This window comes from Sturnus vulgaris, chromosome W, assembly GCF_052056855.1.
Source record: "Sturnus vulgaris isolate bStuVul1 chromosome W, bStuVul1.hap1, whole genome shotgun sequence".
NCBI classification, from domain to species: Eukaryota; Metazoa; Chordata; class Aves; order Passeriformes; family Sturnidae; genus Sturnus; species Sturnus vulgaris.
The window spans coordinates 26,821,043-26,841,883 of NC_142282.1; the positions used below are offsets into that span (position 1 = coordinate 26,821,043).

The window sequence follows — 20,841 nt, forward strand, 5'->3', positions numbered from 1 at the left end:
AAAATGAGGTGTTTGGGACAGGCAAGAAGGGGACAAGAACCATTAATTCCCTTCATCAGTAGCCCACACTTATGTCTGTGTCTTCTTGTTTCATAACAGTAATGAATTTTCCCTGTGTAGGGAGGAGAAATAAAAATACCTACTTCACTTCTCTTCCCTTAAGCACTCAATCCAAACTCGTGATTGTATCAGCTAAGTTTAGTAGTTTAAATTGCAACACCTATATTTAAAACCAGGAGTTTGGTGAACTTGGATTCTTTTCTTTCTGTTGCAGCTTTTCAGAGGCTATTAATTTTAAAGGAACTGTAGCAGACAGTCAAACTTCAGGCTCTGTAATTAGGAAGTAGAGATGTAAGTTGCTTGTGAACCAAATTTTCATAATGTCTGAGGTGCAAAGTCTAGTTGTATGTCACTTATATAAAAATAAACTGTCCATTTTTAGTGGTCACAGAACAAGTCTGTGATAGAGCTGAGCTGGATTTATGCTTCTGAGTCTGCTTTCTGTTTACAAACCCATGCTGTTTTCTTGCTTTGTTTCAATCTGATGCTGCTTTTAGTTTGTGCCTATGACTGAAGGCTCCTTTTTCTTTACTGTTGTGATCTTGTCCTTGAACCAGCTTGGTAAAAAATTAGTTGTCTCTCTTTTCTTCCTCCTTGATTTAGCAATTAAAGGTTTGTTATCCTGTAGTTGAATCCTAAAATGCGATACTCTAAAACTGTGTTAAACATTGTGCTTTGTATACTGTGGAAAAGAATATTTAGTTCTTTAATCAAGAACAGTACAGAAAACAGTGAGAAGTATTAGCTATGATGTGCTTTTCTTTAAAATCTAAATTTTCCTCTTTTGGGGAAATCAGCAAATTAGTATGTGCATGGAGAATGAGATTAAAGCTTAAGTGGTGGTACCCGAAAGTTAGATAGTGATGTTCAGTTTCAGATATACATGGCATTTGTTTGAAGTCTTAGGGAAGCTTATGTTTAAAAACAAACAAAAAACTCCCAAGAAACAAACCCAGAAACTACTCTTTAAAACTGATTTTTTTTAAGACCTAGGCTGAAGAAGTTTTGCCTGTTTTAAGTAACGTTACAACTGTATTGACTACTTAAAAGCAGAGAACTTGTTCAACTTTTAAAAACATTTATCATTTACCTTTAATCACTTATTCCATTTTGATAGCCTCCTTCATATAGAAAATATAGCATGGGATGTCAGTCTAAATGCAAGTCTAACAATGCTCTATCTTCTATGTGAAAGGAAGTATTCTATATGTTTTTCCATGTTTGACACCATAGTGTTTTGAATAACCATGTTCCATATTCATATCAATTTTTTGTTTTTGTTTTCAATTTATTATGCACAGCACTTGTTCTGAAATTTGGGGACTGAGTACACCAAACACGATAGATCAGTGGGATACAACAGGCCTTTACAGCTTCTCTGAACAAACCAGGTGAATATTCTGCCCTCTTGCATCATAGAAATCATGTGGGAGGGATTGGCTTTGGAGGGTCTGTAATGGGATGCTTTAGCTGTAAAATAGACTAAAATGCTTCCTAGGCCTCTCACGGTACAGCATTTTAAGATATTTGCTTGCCAGTGTAGAAATCCAAGTGTTATCAGCTGATGCTTTGACCAATGAAACTCTAATTCTGCAATATTGGTTTTTCATGACAGTGCTATTGAAAGAATGGGAAGACTTATTAAATGCAAGCTCTAATATGATTTGGTATTTATATTAACAAAGTTGGGAAGCTTGATTCTTTAGGCTTAATCTTACAAAGTATTTGAACTACTTTTTATGTCATGAGCTTTCATTTACATCTTGCTAATTGGCTCAGATATGAGCTACTAAATAATTGTTTGTAAATTCTTCAGTAGTTAATGGCAGGCAAATTCTAAACAGGGTCTTTATTTTTTCATGTCACATTACTTGATTTGTGTATTGAGGTTTGTCTCCCATCCCATAACAGTCATAAACATCTGCATTTGTGTAAGCGTATGCAGTCTGTCTTAAAATTAGCAAAATTATTTCAGCTGGTAGTAAGGCAGATGAAGTCAAGAAGATAAACTGTACAGGCCTTAAAAGATGTGCATTCATGCTTTTTGCATTACAGTTATACTGCCATGTGGATCACTTGGGCAGCTGACTGCTAATAGGCTTATTTGCAGTCCTGTGGGAATTCTTAAACTTAAAGCCATAAAGCATCTATGCGACAGCAAAGCTTTGTGGTTTAGTAGTGGAAGGGACCATTAAGTGTGTGGGTTTAATTTTTTTTTAACATCTCTCTTCTGGATTTAAAAAAATATATGAAGCAATCATCCTAAATACTTGGTTGGAGGTAAAGTGGCTTTTAATGAATTCTAAATTTACTGGCAATTATTTGAGCAACTCAAATACAAGTTAAGAGACTACTGATATGATCATTTTTATCACATTTGAAGCCTTTCAGCAAAAGTATAAATGTCACTAGCAGTATCAATCCACTTAATTCTGAGAATTAATAAACTACCCATTCCATGTGTGTACACTCCTGTTTGAGTGACTAAGAGCATGCAGTCTGTAAAAACTTTTTAACATCTTTCCCCTCCAGATCTCTCGATGGCCGTCTACAGGTATCTCATCGTAAAGGACTGCCGCATGTTATTTACTGTCGTTTGTGGCGCTGGCCAGATCTTCACAGTCACCATGAACTTAAAGCAGTTGAAAACTGTGAATATGCTTTTAATCTTAAAAAGGATGAAGTATGTGTAAACCCTTACCACTACCAGAGGGTGGAGACACCAGGTAGGAAGACTACTTCTGACTTTGTATTGCATCTGTGCATACTTGATCAGCATAATGATATAAATGAAAAAGAGAAAGATGATACTTTCTCTTGCCAAAAGTACACGATTCTTAGAGATACAGCTTTTGAGAAAACCACACCTGATAGTTTTTAATAGTAGTTACTGAAAAATCTTTATGAATGTGGAGATACCTTTACCCCCGATAAACATTTCCAGGACTGCTAATAGTTTCCAGATGGCTAAATACGACCCAGACTTAAAAGGAGAACAGAGATGATTCACCTTTGCTAATGTGGAATAGTCTTACTCAAGATGCACTTCAGGAATCTGTTTTTACCACTAGCAGTACAATTGTAATACTAGCAGTACTGAGATTCAGAAAATTTAAAAACATATGAAGAAATTGTTAGATGGTTTAAATATATATTTTTTCCTTTTAACTCACATAAGTGTGCATTTTGAGGGTCTTACTAATGCTTTGAATTTTGCTTTTCCAGTCTTGCCTCCTGTACTAGTGCCACGGCACACTGAGATTCTAACAGAACTGCCGCCTCTTGATGACTATACCCATTCCATTCCTGAAAACACTAACTTTCCAGCTGGAATTGAACCACAGAGCAATTACATACCAGGTATTTTCTTAACTTTGACTGTAAACAGTACATTTAGCATTGTGCCGCTGAAACAAAGATGGTAATTTTATGCTCCTAAGTGATCAAATTAATTGTAAAATGTGCCAGTAAGTTAGATCTAGTTGATTTTGTGTATTAGTTCCAATGGAAATACCTCAACATTGCTGTTTGCAGAACACGATCCTGTGTGAAACTATACTGCTTACTTGGTTTCAGTAGCTTATTTAAGATTCAGAATGCTAATGAGTGACAAATAGACCTTTGTCTTATGCTTTCAATCTGTTTTACAAGCATATAGGGGTTGCCAAATGCTTCGTGTTGGAGATTGAGCAGCAGTTTACTACTCAATCTCACCACGTTTAGTTTGTGGAGAAAACTTTAAGTTGCAAATCACTGACTTAGTGTTTTGATCTGTAGTCCACAATCGATCAAGCTCTGCTTTGTGTATTTGTTACTATTGTGTGCACAGTTTTGTCTTTTTAGTATGAAAGAACAACCTAACAATATTGAAATCAAAGAATTCCTTCTTCCCCTTCTTTGCCTCTTCCCCACCCCAAGACTAACCTGCTACAGTGCACCTGAAAGCTGGTACTATTACTGAAATATAAAATCAGTGAACTTTGTTTCCTGCCCCAACTTTGTGTTTCCTATCCCTTCAGGAAGTTGCCTGGAGTGTAAAACCAAGTAAAGCTGAAGTTTTCTCATAAATCTGTAATGCAGCTATATTATGAACAAGCTGAAAATTCAGATCTGGACTCTCTTGAAGAATAAAATTACTTGAAACTCAAATATGTTCAATGTAGAAATTGTATCTATGTGTCTTAAACAGGTCGTTGCCTCTGTTTTCTTTAAATGAATCCAAGAATTGAAATGGCATTAAAAAATGTAATAAATTTGTTCTCATCTGTTTAATCTGGGCCATGTTTGTTGCCACCTAGAGACAGCAGACCTTTAAAGAGCAATTTAAGGGGATAGAAATTGGTGCTGCTTTCCTAACGGATGTATGCCATTTTTGACTCAATCTGAGGGCTTTTGATACCATTTGCTAAAAACTTACTGGAAAGCTATAATTTGCAAATCCAGTTCTATGGAAATGAGCTAAAGCAGCTAGGTAGTTATTTGCTGGAAGTGTGTTCAAGGTGATTGTGGGTATTCACATTATTTTCAAATGTTTATGCAGCTAACCACTACTTGCCACCTTATCTTTGTCACTGACACCCTCCCGTTTTATTCATGGCATCTTACTTTATTTGACCTTGCTGACTTAATCTTGAACACTTAACTAGGTTCTGATAAGTCTTGTGTGTCTTGACAGCCTGCTTCAGAGAACCATTTTCTTTAGCGGTAGGCCAGACTAAGACCCTGGTAGCTTTGCACCACAATACTGTCTCAGTACATGGTCTACAGAGAGGTTGGTTCCACTTATAGCTGGGAAGATGGCAATTGTGAAAGTGCAGGATGGCTGTTGGGAGTGTATGTTCTATTAATACTACTACATGGAGGAAATCTATTCAGACAGAGATTTGTTATGGAAAATAATCTGTGCCAAAGACTCTAGATTAGCAACTGGAAACAGGAGGCATGGGTTGGATTGGAAATGGTTGTTGACCTTTTACCATGGCTGTGGTCTTAGCTATAATGAATGATTTGGAGAAGGGTGGAGTCCACTTTATCACAATGAATTCAATAAAAATGTTCAAAATTAGTATGATTTTTGTTATCATAATTCTTGATAGTGAAGATTTCCCTTAATCATCCTTTTAAATTCTCTGAATTTTGTCACATCTATATTTAGCTCACTAGTTTTACAGAGTGAACCAAAGATATAATTCTTTTGGTTACTTTTTTTAATCAACTGACTTAATCTAGTTTCCTCTTGCTGACTTCCTTCTGACCTTACTATATTGCTGTAAATCTCAGGCATGATATTGGATATAATTTGATTTTAAATCTTAGGCAAAAAGCTTTAATTTTCTGCTGTTTGATAATAATGTAATTAAATGTATTTAATCCCTCACATGTCTCAGAGACAATTCTAAGGCGATTGTAGACGTAGTTAGCTTCAAACACTTTCACTAAAGCAATCCAAGTTTTGCCTTTAATATATAGAATCATAGAATATCCTGAGTTGGAAGGGATCCACAAGGACCATCGAAGTCCAACTCCATATAGGAAAAGACATTTGCCCAGTTCAAAGAAAATTATTTCCTGAAAGGCAGTTGGTTAACTTATCTGGATTACAAAGTACCTTTTCAATGGAGAAAAGGAACATGCATACTCTTCTGGGTTTTGAAGATATTTCTGTTGAATTAGGCAAAGTTTCTAGTATCAGAATGCTTAAAATTTGTTACTGAGTTTGCTTTGGTTAGTGAAACTCCATCTTTAAAGAAAGCTAGTTAAAAGAATAGATGATTGTTTAATAGAGCTTGTGCAGTGTAACTAGTTAAATAATATAGTTATTATTGAGTGAAATCAACTTTTAGGTAATGAATAAAAATTGATTTGGGGTTTGAACTGAAAAGTAGCCTTCAAATCTATAAGGCATGGGAGGGTATCTGATCTGATGGTTATAGTACATTAAGACAGCTCACATGATTTTTTTTTTTGGTGCAAGTCACCAGATGTGGGGTTTTTTCATTTGTAATTCTACTAAATGTGAAAGCTGTTGATCACATTTGCAAAGCTGTTGCTTATTCTAGTGAAAGTATCTTAAATGAAAAAGACAAGGATTATCTGTTAATTATATAACATATTTGAAGAGTTGACTGGCATACAAGAGATAATACATTTTGCATAGACAATTAAGGCAGGTAATGTGTTTGAAGACCTGCTGGAAGGACAAAGGGATGGCAAATGACATTCTAATAAAGTATTTAAGTATTGAATGGAGCTCATGAGGACTTGAGAAAAAAAAAACCCAAATGCTAAATCTTACTAATTTCCCCAGTCATTGAACCATTAGGTGTTTTGTTGTTTTTTGTTTTGTTTTGGTTTTTTTTGTTGTTGTTTTTTGACAGAAACACCACCTCCAGGATATATCAGTGAAGATGGAGAAACAAATGACCAGCAGTTGAACCAAAGCATGGATACAGGTAACTACTTTCCAAACTTGGGATCACTAGCTGTGATCCCTCTGCATAGCAGCATGAATTCAGCCTAAAAGATGATGGCAGTTTTCCTCTGTACAACCTGGTGTTTTCTGTTTAAAATATCACTTTCAGTCTTTAGTGAACAAATTAATATTTTGTTAGGGGAATGCTTTTAAAGCATTCTGTGCCATATTAAGTACATTACATTTGTTTTGTAACAAAAGCATACAGGTCTAATTAAGTCTTCATCAAATTTTAATAGCTGATTTGTTTTAACCATCCCCAACTTTACCTTCTGGAAACAGGTTCATTGAAGCAATGTGTCTGTTGGCCTAAACAAGTTAGAGACTGAATTTTGAGAACCTGTCTCTTACCTCTGGCACCTTATCACTTCTGCCATGTTTCAAATCAATTCTTGTATGGAAGGCTCTATGGAAAGAGTAGTAGAAATATTAAGCATCTGTGCCTTTGTATGAAAGAGTTTCTAGATAATGTGGTTGGCTTTAGACTTGTTCAAAGAACAGTTAATGTGCTGGAGAAGAACATCCTGCTGTCTGCTGGCAGACTTGAGTGTATTTGGTTAGCTAATGTTAGCAATCTTTTTCAGTTAGTTGGAATCAACTGCACCATTTTCCTAAAGAACTACAATATTTTTCCACTTTGTGATAATGGCTACCTTAATTTAAAAAAACTGATATCAGCAATCATTGTAGGAATGATTCTGTGCAAAGCCTCTTTGTATTTTGTCTACAAGTGCACAAATTGTGTTGGAGACTTCATGTTTTTCTAAATGTTTTCCTTCCTCCTTCCAGGAAAGAATAATCTCAAGTGAGGAAATCCAGCTTGTTCTTCTAGAGATAAACCCTCTCCTTTGAGAATAGAGGCAATATCTTGCTTGTCTCGTCCACTTTTTCTTAGTTTTTTTCCCACTGAATTTGGGAAGAAGTTACTACCTTCTCACTGGGCTGAAGCACCTCTCTTATGAAGACAGGCTGAGAGAGTTGGGGTTGTCCAGCCTGGAGAAGAGAAGGCTCCAGGGAGACCTTAGAGCACCTTCCAGTACCTAAAGGGGCTACAAGAGAGCTGGAGAGGGACTTTGGACCAGGCCATGGAGTGATAGGACAAGGGGGAATGTCTTCAGACTGACAGAGAGTAGGGTTAGATTAGATATTGGGAAGAAATTCTTTCCTGTGAAGGTGGTGAGGCACTGGCACAGCTTGTCCAGAGAAGCTGTGTCTGCCCCATCCCTGGAAGTGTTCAAGGCCAGGTTGGATAGGGCTTTAAGTAACCTGGTCTAGTAGAAGGTGTCCATGCCCATGGCAGGGGGCTTGGGACTAGATGATCTTGAAGGTCCCTTCCAATCCAAACTATTCTATGATTCTGTGACAAGCGCATAAATAAAGTTATGTTCACAGAATGTGCATGAAGTGAAAGCTCTGCCAAATACAACACTAAGATATTAAGTTTATGACAAAGGGTAGGGTCCCATGAATCTGGAAAATTAAATGCTGTCTTAATTCACAATAAGTGTGTGATATGCTGGAAAAATAGTGTTAGTATTTTTGAGGTTTCTTATTCCAAAGAATTTCAATGTAAAACTATATCTAGATAATGGTTATTCCTACTTATCTGCAATAACGAGGGTCATTTGCTCTGAAACAATCTGTATTGCTTCAACAGGATCTCCAGCAGAGCTGTCTCCTAGTAGTCTTTCTCCAGTTAATCATAGCCTGGGTAAGCTGGAAATTCTTGTAATTATTTCTCTGTGTGATGACTTCTTTATGTATATATTACATTACAACTGAAAATGTACTTAAATTAAGAACTGTATTAGGAGGAAACTATTGGGTTGGCTTCCTGATGATAAACATAATAGGGATGGGTAAATAACTTCTTAACTACTACTCTATTTCTGTAACTTTTGAGTTCCTAGCAAAGAGAAAGAATATGATTGTGTGTGTAGGACTAGCATTTATAAAATAGTTTAAAGGACGTTAGCCAATCCACAGTGCTGCCCAGACTTGCTGACTCCCTTCTATATATGTTCTGCTACTCTTCTCTCATGTACTGTGTCACCTGTAACTGCAATACAGTCATTGCTCCCACATTAGTTGCCCACCTGCTTTGATCAGGTGCCATTGCTGTGTATATGTATAAATGCGTCAGGAAGATCAGATTCCCCTAGGTTTGTTTAAGGAATGATGACAGAAAAATGCTGTTAAGAACTCTTAGTAAGTAATGAGGGTAGGTAAAAAGGGGAAGCAACTCAGGAAAAGCTGAAGATGCACAGGGGATAGTGAGCTCTCATAGGGGAGAGTAAAAGGAGCTTAGAACTTAATTTAGATAAAAAGATGGTATAAGATCTAGTGTAATATAAGGAAATATCATTTTCATATTAATATTTTTTCCTTTGTGTGGTTCAGTGTTTGATAGTTTAATCTTTTCTTTATTATTGCCAAAATGTTTGCAAGTTATAGAAAAGCAACAGAAATGTCTCAATGTCTGGCACTCACAGAAGCATTACCTTAATCATTTTGCCAATCAAAATGCAAGTACTGAACTAAATGAGCTGTGGTCAGATTAGATCACCCCCTCTTCCCCTCCTTCTTCCTTTGTGTGAAAGTCTAAATTCCATTCTGTTTACTGGAGTAGGTAAAAATGACAGCAAGTAAAATATAATTTGAGGAGACTAATGGCTGTTGTTTCTGGGAGAGGCAAATAGCAGGGCAGACATTTCTTTTCAGCCTCGAATTATGTATTAAGCTTGTTTTAAAATCTTTTTTTATAGACTTGCAACCAGTTACTTACTCGGAGCCTGCATTTTGGTGTTCAATAGCATATTATGAATTGAATCAGAGAGTGGGAGAAACCTTCCATGCATCCCAGCCTTCCCTGACTGTAGATGGCTTTACAGATCCATCAAATTCAGAACGATTTTGTCTAGGCTTGCTTTCCAATGTAAACAGAAATGCTACAGTGGAAATGACAAGGCGACACATAGGTAAAGATCTCTGATCTTTAATTTCATTTTAGACATTAAATTATCTGAAATGATCCAGAGAAGATGGGCAGATCTGTATTTTGGGTTTCTTTCACCCTTGTGCAGCCAGTCATAGAACTTCTCTCTTGGGGCTTCCCAAGAAGAGCTTGATCTCTCTTGCTAAGGACATAAGTGGAAAGACAGAGAGGTTGCTGCTTCTGAAATTAAGGAGAAATATAGCTGCTTCTGTTACCACAGCCTGTTGCAATTGGGAAGAGATGTAGTGATGGCTAGAGCTGAAAGGAGCTCCCTTTCCTCAATCAGTAGTCACTAAGCTGATAGCAGCAGCAGTCACACAACTGTCAGGATGCAAGTGGCAGAGGAGGAAGCCACTCAACTGTAGGGGATTTCTGTTGCTCATGTTGCTGTTCTCTGCCTTCTGGAAAAAGATGAGGCACCAAAGTATCCCAAGGGGGAGGTTTTTGGCTTTCAGGCTCCTCATTGGACTGGTCTGCCCTAGGTATTATTTATATTCAGAGTTGCTTATAATTGAAATATAAGCTTTAATTGCAAAATATTAGCATGCTGCTTAATTTATTCTAATTTATAAAATGCAGAATGAACATTGGTAGTACTCGAATGCTTTTCTGAAATGGGAAAAGCTGCAGTTGAGATAACATGCTGTTTTGACATAATTAGGATTTTCTTTCTTTCTAATGGTTAATAAAGAATATTGTTTTCTACAATGCAGTGTCTTGGCTTTATGTTCTTCAATAAACTATCCTTTTTTTTTCTGGATTCTTTTATTTAGCAATATTCATGAGGTTTTTCGGTTTGATTTTTAGTAAAAATTTCAACCTCTTTAATAGAACCTTCTGATTGCCTCTATGCCAAATCCAAATGCTTGTCTAATAAAAATTTAGATGTGCAGAAGCCCAGGCTACACCTGTGCCAACTAATCAAAATGATCAATGATGAGGAAAAGCAAAAATGTAAGGAACTCTCACTTTTTAAAAAAGAGTAATTCACATTTTGTTTGAAAAATTGTTTTAAAGAAAAGGGGGAATAGAAACTATGGCCTTTAAAGAATCTGTTAATTATAAATAGCTTTCTTTGAGAACTCACTTGTACATTACTTATCTTCTGCTAGAAATAAGCCATACAGTTGTTTTTTTTCCACTCAGAGAGAGAGAACAAAACCACAGTTAAAAAGTGAACAATACTGTTTCTTATGGAGTTTTATTTTGTAATAGGGCTAAATGAAGTCCTGTTGGTTTTGTTCAAGTAGTACAAAGAAAGGGGTATGCAGTGGATTGTGAAATAGTATGGGTGCATGTAAGCAAAGAGTGTTGACGTGGTACACTGTGTTTTCCTTTTTTGCCATAGTGGCCTGTGCTGCTTCATATACAACACTTTAGCACAAGTTTTAACTCTGTTGAACCTAATATTTTTATTTTGATTCTGGTATTTCTTTAAGTAAAAAGTTATTTGTTAATGAACACTGATTTTTAATTTTTATTTGGTTACAAGCCATTACATGGCTAGAAAATTCTATCTCACTCTTGACCAAAAATTATTCTGCTTCTCCTTCAAATGTTTTGAGTTCGTGGGAGGAAAAATGCAAGTTAATTGTGTTCTGCTCCTGCTACACCTGTCAACCCAGCAGTGTTGTCCTGTAGATAATTGATTTCTGTTTCTGTTATAAAGAAAAACCTTGGCCTTCTCTGAAACAAAATACTCTTTTGTTTGTTAATCTTCTTGGATCATATCATAACTACAGTTCTTTTGAATTTTGCTACAGGAAGGGGAGTACGTCTCTATTACATTGGTGGAGAAGTTTTTGCTGAGTGCTTAAGTGATAGTGCGATTTTTGTTCAGAGCCCAAACTGTAATCAAAGATATGGCTGGCATCCTGCAACTGTGTGCAAAATTCCACCAGGTTAGTAGCTTACTAAAGGTCTTGTGTAAAAATATTCAGTGAGTGTATTCACTGGACATTTGCTTTCCTTTTCATAGTTTCTTCATAGTTTTGGGTTTCTGGGTAGCAAACACAAGTATTCATTGATTGATTGTACTCTTTGGACTTTTTTTTTCTTTATAGGATGCAACCTAAAAATCTTTAATAACCAAGAATTTGCTGCTCTTCTGGCTCAATCTGTGAATCAGGGTTTTGAAGCAGTTTATCAGCTTACTAGAATGTGTACCATAAGAATGAGTTTTGTTAAAGGATGGGGAGCTGAATACAGGTAAAAAACTTTTTTTTTAAATTTTAGAGTTAAGTTTTCTTCTTTCACTAATGCACTATTTCTCTTTGGTTTGAAACCTGTACCTACATGCTTCTTACTGCTACTGTACACATGCTGTCTGCAAGTTGAACCCCATATTTTCATTTTTCTCCCTCCTCAGCTATTGAGTTTTTAAGTTATAAAGACCAGAAATTTATTTTAGTATTACAGTCATCTGTTGAGCAAGGAATGTTGTCAAAGTTGTTTCCTCGCTTGGTTCTACTTGCTTGCTTATTATGGCAAAATCACTGACGATATCTAGAAGTTTGACCGTTTGTGCTGTGAGATTATTTGCTGTTTTTTAGATGTAGTAATTTTGGTCTCTGTCCTGTTCTGTGTGGAGTATGAGTTCATTAGGTTGTGGTGAGGGATGCAGTTGATAGTATCTGACAGAAAGAATTGAAGTAATTTGGAGTTCATTCTGCAGAATGAAACAGCTGGAGAACATGCATTTAAGGGATGACAAATATTTCGGAACTTGTAACAGAAAAAAAATTGTGGGAGTAAGATTACTGTCTTTATGTAGTAAAATTGCTAATTTTTTTTTTTTTAGTATAAAAAAAATAGACTTTTATCTGCTTTTTTTATAGATTCCAGTTGTATTCTTTATTTAAACAAATTCCTTAAACCTCTCTAGAAATTGTCCCCTGAAGAAATGAAATCTGACATATCAATACCATATTGTAATACATAATGACTTTTTTAAAATCCATATAATTTCTGAAGTTGAACAATGGTGTGTAGGTTCCACCGTGAATCTTGGGGCTTTGTTTGTTTTATCTGCTCTTGAAATATATGCATGTAAATATCAGTGTTAGTATGTGGGGGAGGCTTCTCAGATAAATGAAGCCAATTTTGTAGAAGTCTAATTAGATGAAATGAGAAATTTGAGTAATGGAATAAATTAGTACCTCTGTTAGTAAGAGACAAAAAATAATGTGGCTCAAGTTTAAAGAACTATTGGATTTGTTTCAAAAGAAGTATGTATACACTTGCACATAAATAAATACAACATTCAAATCAGAACAGAAGAGGCTTAATCAGTCAGATTATATGGAGACAACTTGAAGTGAATGGAGTGTAAGTGCTGAATTAAAACAGTGAGGACCCTTTTGGTAAATTTATTTCTAAGAAGGGAGAATGTTGGTTGTTAGTAGTCTATAAACTAATGAGAGATCATAGGATTAAAAAAGCTGCAGTGCAAACACTGCCAGAACACCACAGAAACTGATTACTGGCATAATGCTGAACTAGTTGCTTTGCATCTCTATTTAAGATGATGCTAATAAAGTATTGATGCACAAAACCTCTAAGTTATGCTGCAGTTGTGATTAAAGGAAGACGAGGTTGCTCCTGCAAACACAACCTTGAATTTAAACTAATGTAGTCTGAATTGTCAAAATAGACCAGGAGGCACTGCAAAATCCATCATTCTTGTTAAAACATCTGTGCTTCATCATTATATCAAAAAGGTTTCTTATAGAACGGGCTTGGGCAAAGACAGAGCATTACTTACATTTTATGCTATGTGGGTAAATGCACAGGTATGGCAAAGTGGTATATTTTGTTTATTTACCAAGCTTATAAGCTTGGTAGACAAAATAGTTTACAACTTTTTGCTCAACACATGTTGTCTACAATTGAGGATGGTGGTAGAAGTTCAGATCAGCAGTCAGGTGTTCATGTTGTCACAAGAACTATCCAGGTCTAGGATCATCTTCTGAAGAGAGCTCAGTAGAGACATAATTACAGCAAACAGTGATATGTGAGCTGGATATCTGAGTAGAAGAGGCTGGATTTTAGCATTGAGACAGCTGCTAAGCAACTGTTGCTATTTTATCAACTTCTGCCAGCGTAGTGCAAAGCTAGGATTGTTGAACACAACCAGTTATAAAATTCTGAGGAAGTGTGTTGTGGAACACATTGTAGGGGAGTTAACAGCATTGGAATCATGAACTTCCTTCTTTGGGAAAGGATTTGAGACTAAATGAAATTATATTTCCTGTGATTTAGGTTGTTCTATTGGAACACTTTATTTTGGCAAAGGCATTTGAGGCTAAGATAAACAATGTTTTTTAGAGTGCTGAGAGTGCACAGACCCCAGCTGCTTTCTTTTCCTAGAAAATGTGAAATCACCAACAACTTTGGAAATTCATCTTCTGTCTGGCTTAATTTTTCTGCCTTTTCAGTTCCTCCGGTTATATAAACAGATTTGCTTAAAGTGAAGGGTTGCAGTGCCAACAGTAATCTGCTGCCTTTGAATCTTAATGCCTTCTTGCTTTGACTTTGGGATAGCTAGAATTACTAGGAAAAACTGGCTTAGCAACAGTAGTCTTGGCAGTCTAGTTTGGGAAAATTCCCATGCCTGGAGCAGGTATACTGAAAAAAACCAGGATTTTTCAGGCAGAGTATGTCTGATACTGATTTTTTTACTTTGGAGATGAAAAGGAAATTTTTTGAACAGGTCTCTGAAACAAGGATATATGGGAGAGTGAATGAAGCTTTTTTGATTGTCAGCCCTTCAGCTTTACTGAGATTTGGGATATGGTGTTTAATTAAGGGCTTCTATTATGAAAAATTATAGGTAAGTTTATATAGAAGACAATGAAAACAATTTTTACTTTGGTTGGTTTTGTGAGGATGTTGCAGTACAAAACACGTGTAGAAGTGTAAGATTACAGAAAATTGGAGATAAAAGTTTAGTGTTCCTTTGAGATAGCATAAGTTTGCACAGTATAACCACACACTGTGTTTTGCAATAGTGTTTCTGACAACATCTAGCAGTTTCCTTATATATTTATCTTGTCATTTGCTCCAAAAAAGCCAGACCTTATGATCATCATAGCACTGTGCTGTTTAGCCATACTAATAGTGCAGAGTCAAGGGTTTCTAGTTAGTATTTCTCAGCAATTGTCTACAAAATTCAAACCCAGTTATGCATGCAGACTCTTTGAAGGTTGCAATGCAGCTGCACACAGCTATCTGTGACGTGAACACCACATTGGTTGGACAATCTTCAGTTTTGAATTTCTTTTTAGATGTAAAGCTCTTGGTGTGGTACTTGAAGCATACTTGAAGTAAATGCTGCAGCTCTTATTCTCCAGAGCGGAATATTCTCGATGTATTATGGACAAGCATGTAATTATTGATGTGTCTTACAGATGTGGAGTGTTTTGGAGTTTTTGTTGGGTTTTTTTCCTTCCAAGACTGTCTGAAAAAATTTTAGTAACTGTTCTGATAATGGTTGTGGATTTTTATCTTTCTGTGTATGAGATATAGATGGAAACAAATTTGATCATATGATGGAGAACTTTATGGTAACTTGTTGCAATGGTGGGAGATGAAGAGATGGCACAACACTCGTGGTTTGTGCAGCAGAGAGCATTTAATGGCTTACACAGTTCTTATATACCCTATTCAAAAGACTCTGCGTTCAAACCTGATTGGCTATGAGTGGTTACCACCCAGCTCACTGACCAATAGCTGCCTGCTTGCATTCTTATCAGGGATTGGCTGTCTGTAGCCAAACCCCTCCTTCTTTTATGATGCATACAGTCCAGCTGTATGCTGTCATAGTAGCTAAAGCTGCTTTCTGACTTCCCCATTCTTTATTTTCTAGGCGGCAAACAGTAACAAGCACTCCTTGCTGGATTGAACTTCATCTGAATGGACCTCTACAATGGTTGGACAAAGTATTGACTCAGATGGGCTCCCCTTCAGTACGCTGCTCCAGCATGTCGTAAAACTCATTCCTCTGTTACCAGTGGGCTAAATATCAAGTCTAATCAACAGACTTAATATAACACCTCGTCTGTCATAGTATTTGTGTGGTCCCCATGAACTGTTTACTATCTAAAAAGGTTTTATAAAAAAAAAAAGAAAAACAGCACTTGAGGTTTCATCAATTAAAGCACCTTGTGGATTCTGTTTCCTATTCTCTTCTACTAGATGAAAATTTAGTGTATAGAAAGAAAGACGATGGGACAGTTCTCAAGACTCTTAATGGTGTTTTTATTGGGTATATAATTGAGTGTCCTAATGGTTTATCAATAACATGAATAACTAAGTATATGTACTGGTAATGCATCATGATCTCAAATATCACAGTTTTGTGCTGTTCTACATTTTAGTTCCCATAAATAGTTGCTTGGGTTTTTTTGATTTGGGTAAATCTCATAAAATTTCAAGACTCTACTCCCTTATTATTTCATATTTTTTTTATATAAGCAGATTTTTGAGTTGTCCTAAACATAAAGAGCTCAACTTTTTGCTGCCTTCTTAAAAAAAAAAAATTCCCTTAAATGAAAGGAAAAGAAATGTCTTGAGATTCATCTGTGAAATTTTAAGACACTATATACTTAATGGGGCCTAAATCAATTCATATTATAAATTCCAAGTATCCATCACACTAAGAATCTACTTTTCCCTACCCATCTGAGTTGATGAATCTGGTGCCAGCATTATTGCTGGCAATGGTGTAATTTGGGACTTTTTTGTTTACCTCAAATCATTGACATCAGTGTTTTTTTCTCATGGAATGAGAATTTATCATAGCATTGGGTACTGGATTAAGTACACAGGATTATTCTCTTTCCCCTTACATCTGTATTTTTACATTGCACAGATGTCACTAAAAATCGTGGGATTTAGTTTTTGGAGCTAAATACCTTGAAAAACTCTTTCCCAAGGTAAACTACTCTTTCATATAGGTTTTAAATAGATGTATCTTCTTAATATATTTCAGTAACAGATTTTAAATTTCTGATCTGTGTGGCTTTGTATAGCTTACTTGCATACCAGATCATACACATTCATTATGTCATAATGAGTCTTGTTATTGAAAATAGTTGCTTTTGTAAAACCTCTAGGATAGTGGTTGCTGAGGTATGACTAGCAAAGGAGGACTTCTAGGTTCTTTGTGACAGTGCATGTTATTGTGAACCCTTGGACACTACAGCTGCACCATAATAAAAATATTCTGAAGTATATTCTACAGATAAGTCTGGATTGGGAATGGGTTGGGAAGCTATATAGAAGGGTTATTCTGACTTGAAAAATATATATCTTGCTAACGAGCTTGTGATCTAGCAGTCTGTCATTCTTTTGTTATTGTGGCAGTAGGGGGATTGTCTTTGTTTTTTCCATTATTTCATCCATTACACTAGTACTGTACTTTGTAAGTACAGCTAGTGAGCTTTTAGAACAAAAATGGGGCCAATGTTACAGCTTTTAATCTGTTAACTGAATTGACAATAGTGATGGATATTTTTATGTCATAATGACTAGGGCATAGAAGCAATACCAAAAATCAACCCTTGAAAAAGTGGGACAGACACCTTTCAAAATCGGCAAAGAAGTTACCAAGTTATGCTAGTTTTACCACTAGACTAATGTACTGGTAGAACTTGTGAACCTAAGAAATAATCTTCATGTGTGTTGCATTTGCCTAATATGTGAATACAATAATAAAACTTTTAATTCTCATGATGGTTGGGTTTTTTATTAATTGCTGTCTATATTTTCTGTTGAAGGTTAGGAGTCATTCTAACCCACTCAAATAAATGGCACAACTGTCCTGCATGTTGTGGCTGGAAAGGTATAGTTTAGATGTTAAAATCACTTCTCATACAACTGTTGTGCAGGTTCTGGATCTATGTGTGTTTAGTGATACAAATCTCTACTCTCGATCAAGTTTATTAAAGCAGTTGCTTTTTTCTACCACAATCAAATTGCATATTGCTAGCTCAGATGATTACTTTCACCTGTGAAACAGATAAGAGTGACTTGTCTGGATGAAAGACTCCCATTGCATTTATGAGCAGTTTGCAACTTGAATCAGTTGGATGACCTAATTCTGCAGTCCCCTTACTGTGGATTTCTGTATGTGTTCTTTCAGTTATGGCAATATTACTTGCTTTGCCTTGAATATTGTAATTAATAACCTTTACCATACCCTTTTTTGGTGGGCACTTCCAAGTAGACAAGGACCTGTGGTGCTGCCTGCATGCAAGGCCATCTCAGTCTATGAAGGTCATTTTTTTAACTTCTGTTAGTACCACTAAGATACTGTCTCCTGCAATTGCTATTTTAGCCACAGCTTAGTGGCACAAAGGAATTTATCTGCATTTGAAACATTTGCTTGCCTGTATTTAATTTAAATTCTTTTTTCAGTTCTTGAGTAACTTTACCTACTCCTGTTTCCTAATCTAGTGCCTTTCTGACTTATCCCACTGCTGTTCTGCTCTTCAAAATCTGACCAGTGCCTGCTCAAGCATCTTAATGTGGAATGCCTATGGTATGTAAGGAATGCAACTTCATCCCTCTTCTGCCAAAGTACTGATGTCCAAAGTACATATGAAAAGGGATTTTTTTTTTCAGTTAGGTTGTTTTTTAAAATAAAATAGTTACCAAGCAGGGAATACTCGAATGGAGATGCTTAAAGTGTGGGTAGCCAGCTGCTTATCTGTATTGTCAAGCTGGAAAAACTCTGCATGTAATTGGTACTTTAAGTTTGGACTGTGATTCTGTAACCCTGGGTTCCAATCTCTCTCTTGTCACTAGCCCTGTCTGAGCTTGATTTTCATAGTATTGCCAAAGCCAAGTAATCAAAAATCAGATAGTTGATGTAGAAACCCAGGCCTTAAAATTATTTTTGAGTTGCCTTTTGGCAACTTGGCTACGCTGAGCTAACAATTAAGAACCCTTTTCCCTCTGAAGAAAAACCTGATTTCATTTTGATGTTGTTTCAGGGCTGAGGCTTTGAGAACAATGTCAAATGTCTGGACTCTTGTGGTTTTAAATTGTGAGAACTGATAGTAGAGCATTTTCTCTGTGTATTTCCCCCTTACTTTAGTGCATGTTTCCTATTAGGTGGTAAGCTCTCTGCAACAGGAATTCTCCACTGTTACTTTAGCATCTTGCTGAGTACTTTGGCTTTCAGGTGCTGTTATATAAATCTAGAGCAGCAAGAGCTGTGGTGTTTTCCTGCTCTTATTCAGGACATTGGGCTTAATCAGAACTTAACTTCCTTGAAATTGATTGCAGAAAAGCAGCGTAAATAGTTTAATTTCAGACTACCTGTATAATCAGAACAGAGAGGTAAAGTCTGAATTTGGGGCTCTGAATTGCTCTCTGGTAGATAACCTAGGCTGTTGGCTGAGGTGCCTGATTTAAATGCATAAAGTAAGTAGAAATATCTGCCTCTCCTGGTTCTGACCAGGACAGGGTTAATTTTTGCAATAGCCAGGAGGGGACATGGCTAGCACAGAGAGGTTATTCTTTACAACCTCATGTCATTTTCTGGGAACAGGGGAAGGGGTCCCTTTGGGGTCATGTAGTGTGGTGGGTGGACGGGTATTGCCAGGCTCTGTGTGGTGAACAAATCCTGTGTGAATTGTTCACCTCCCTCATACGCTTTTGTTATTAATATTGTTGCCATTACTGTTGGTTTCCTTATTTCATTGCTGTTTCCAGTATATTGTTCTTATCTTAACCCATGATCTTTACCTTTTGTGCTTCCAATTCTCCTCTCCAGCCTGCCACAGGGGAAAGGGGGGAGTGAGCAAGCAGTGCATGGTTTGGAGTGTTTCAGTGGGAACACTAAATTGGGGAATATCATTCCTAAACCATGGCAGCGTTATTTGGTGTCCAATTTGGGGCTCAAAGGGTTGAGATAACAACAGATCTTACCAGAGCAGGTTGGAACCAAATTTGATCTAAGCATTTGTTGTATTAGGTTCAGAGCCACTGGTCACAATGTTGCTTGGTTTGTTCATGTGGTTGTGTCACCTGACCCTGTATATATTCCCGTATATGCAACATGTGCTCCTTGTGATGATTTTCAGAACAGGGAAAGGGATCAGGAGTGTTTTGTTGATGTACTGTGTCATATCAGTTTATGACAGAACATCAAGGGCAACAAAGGTCATTTGGGATATGTCCTCAGTGCTTCCCTTCTGCCCTTACCTTGCATGCTACTTCTAGGAGTACTTTAATAATCATACCCAGCCTGTAGGGGGAACAGGGGAGGATTAATTTCCCCAGCTTTTTATCCCCTTTTCCTCCTTCAGGCCCATTACAACTGGTTTTGAGAATTTTGAATTCCCTTTGGGTGTTAAGGAAAGCATGTTCTTGTTGCTATGTCTGCCAGGTCTCCTCAGTGAGGTCCACATCATGTTTAGAGTTACAAGAGAATTTTAGGAGAATCTTTCAGAGATCTGCCCTGAGGGTGGATAATCATGAGTGGCATGGAAGGTGGGAGAAAATCAGCCAGATTTTGAAGGACTATTCTGCTCCAATGGTTTGGAAGATCACCCCTGAACAACTACAGGACCCTGATAAAGTGGCAGTATATTGGAAAGAAAAATGCTATGGCAGTTCTAGAGAGGCACGAAGTTATGCAAGGTGCTAGGCTTTGACTACTACTTATCGGACACTGCCCATTACTAGACAGCACCCTCAGGGGGAGGAGGAGGAGGAAGAAAGCAGACCAACAGGCACTATGGCAACTCAAACTGCAGCTGAACCAGAGGAACAACCTGTGCTGGTAGCAGTTGCCCCTGTACAGAAGAAGAAAGCCAAGACAAAATCAGTTCTTTTAGGGATGAAGAAGTAGGGTCCTCACAGCAGGAGGAAGAGGCAGGGCCAGAGATAATCATCCAATCCCTATTCCTGGGTAAGATGCGAGGTATGCAAAAATATTTCAACTGCCAGTTGGGTGAGCCCCTGGTGACCTGGTTGCTCTGATGCTGGGATGTCATGGCCCACAATATGAAACTAGATGGTAGTGAAGCCAAGCAACTGGGATCCCTGTCCCAGGATGTGGGTATTGACCAGGATATTGTGAAAAGAATAGAAACTCACCCTCTGGAGGCAACTCCTGTCTAACTTGAAGTTTGCAGGCGTATCAGCAAAGAGAAATGCTAATCTCTACTTCCCATCAGCAAGCGATGTTCAGCCACTTCCCAGGAAGCAGGGCTTCAACACATGCAGCAGTTGCTCTGGAAGGCAAACAGTGTAGAATAACTAATACCCCCCTGTTCCTCCTCCCTCCCTTAGCTTTTATATC

At 37.0% G+C, this 20,841-nt stretch overlaps 1 protein-coding gene across 3 annotated transcripts in view; it reads left to right on the forward strand.

The window, feature by feature from the left end:
• The window catches only part of LOC148220051 (SMAD family member 2-like), a 72,222-nt gene extending 54,961 nt beyond the window's left edge, over window positions 1-17,261 (forward strand). Inside the window, exons 3-11 of one of the 3 annotated variants that reach the window (XM_088155703.1) lie at window positions 1,362-1,451; window positions 2,593-2,786; window positions 3,286-3,420; window positions 6,438-6,512; window positions 8,190-8,243; window positions 9,298-9,510; window positions 11,291-11,428; window positions 11,591-11,735; window positions 15,394-17,261. In XM_088155703.1, the coding sequence (XP_088011829.1) occupies window positions 1,362-1,451; window positions 2,593-2,786; window positions 3,286-3,420; window positions 6,438-6,512; window positions 8,190-8,243; window positions 9,298-9,510; window positions 11,291-11,428; window positions 11,591-11,735; window positions 15,394-15,517 (1,168 nt within the window). In that variant the 3' untranslated portion in view covers window positions 15,518-17,261. The remainder of the gene's footprint in view (window positions 1-1,361; window positions 1,452-2,592; window positions 2,787-3,285; window positions 3,421-6,437; window positions 6,513-8,189; window positions 8,244-9,297; window positions 9,511-11,290; window positions 11,429-11,590; window positions 11,736-15,393) is intronic. The other 2 variants (XM_088155705.1, XM_088155704.1) reach the window with 2 other exon arrangements.
• Window positions 17,262-20,841: the final 3,580 nt, after the last annotated feature.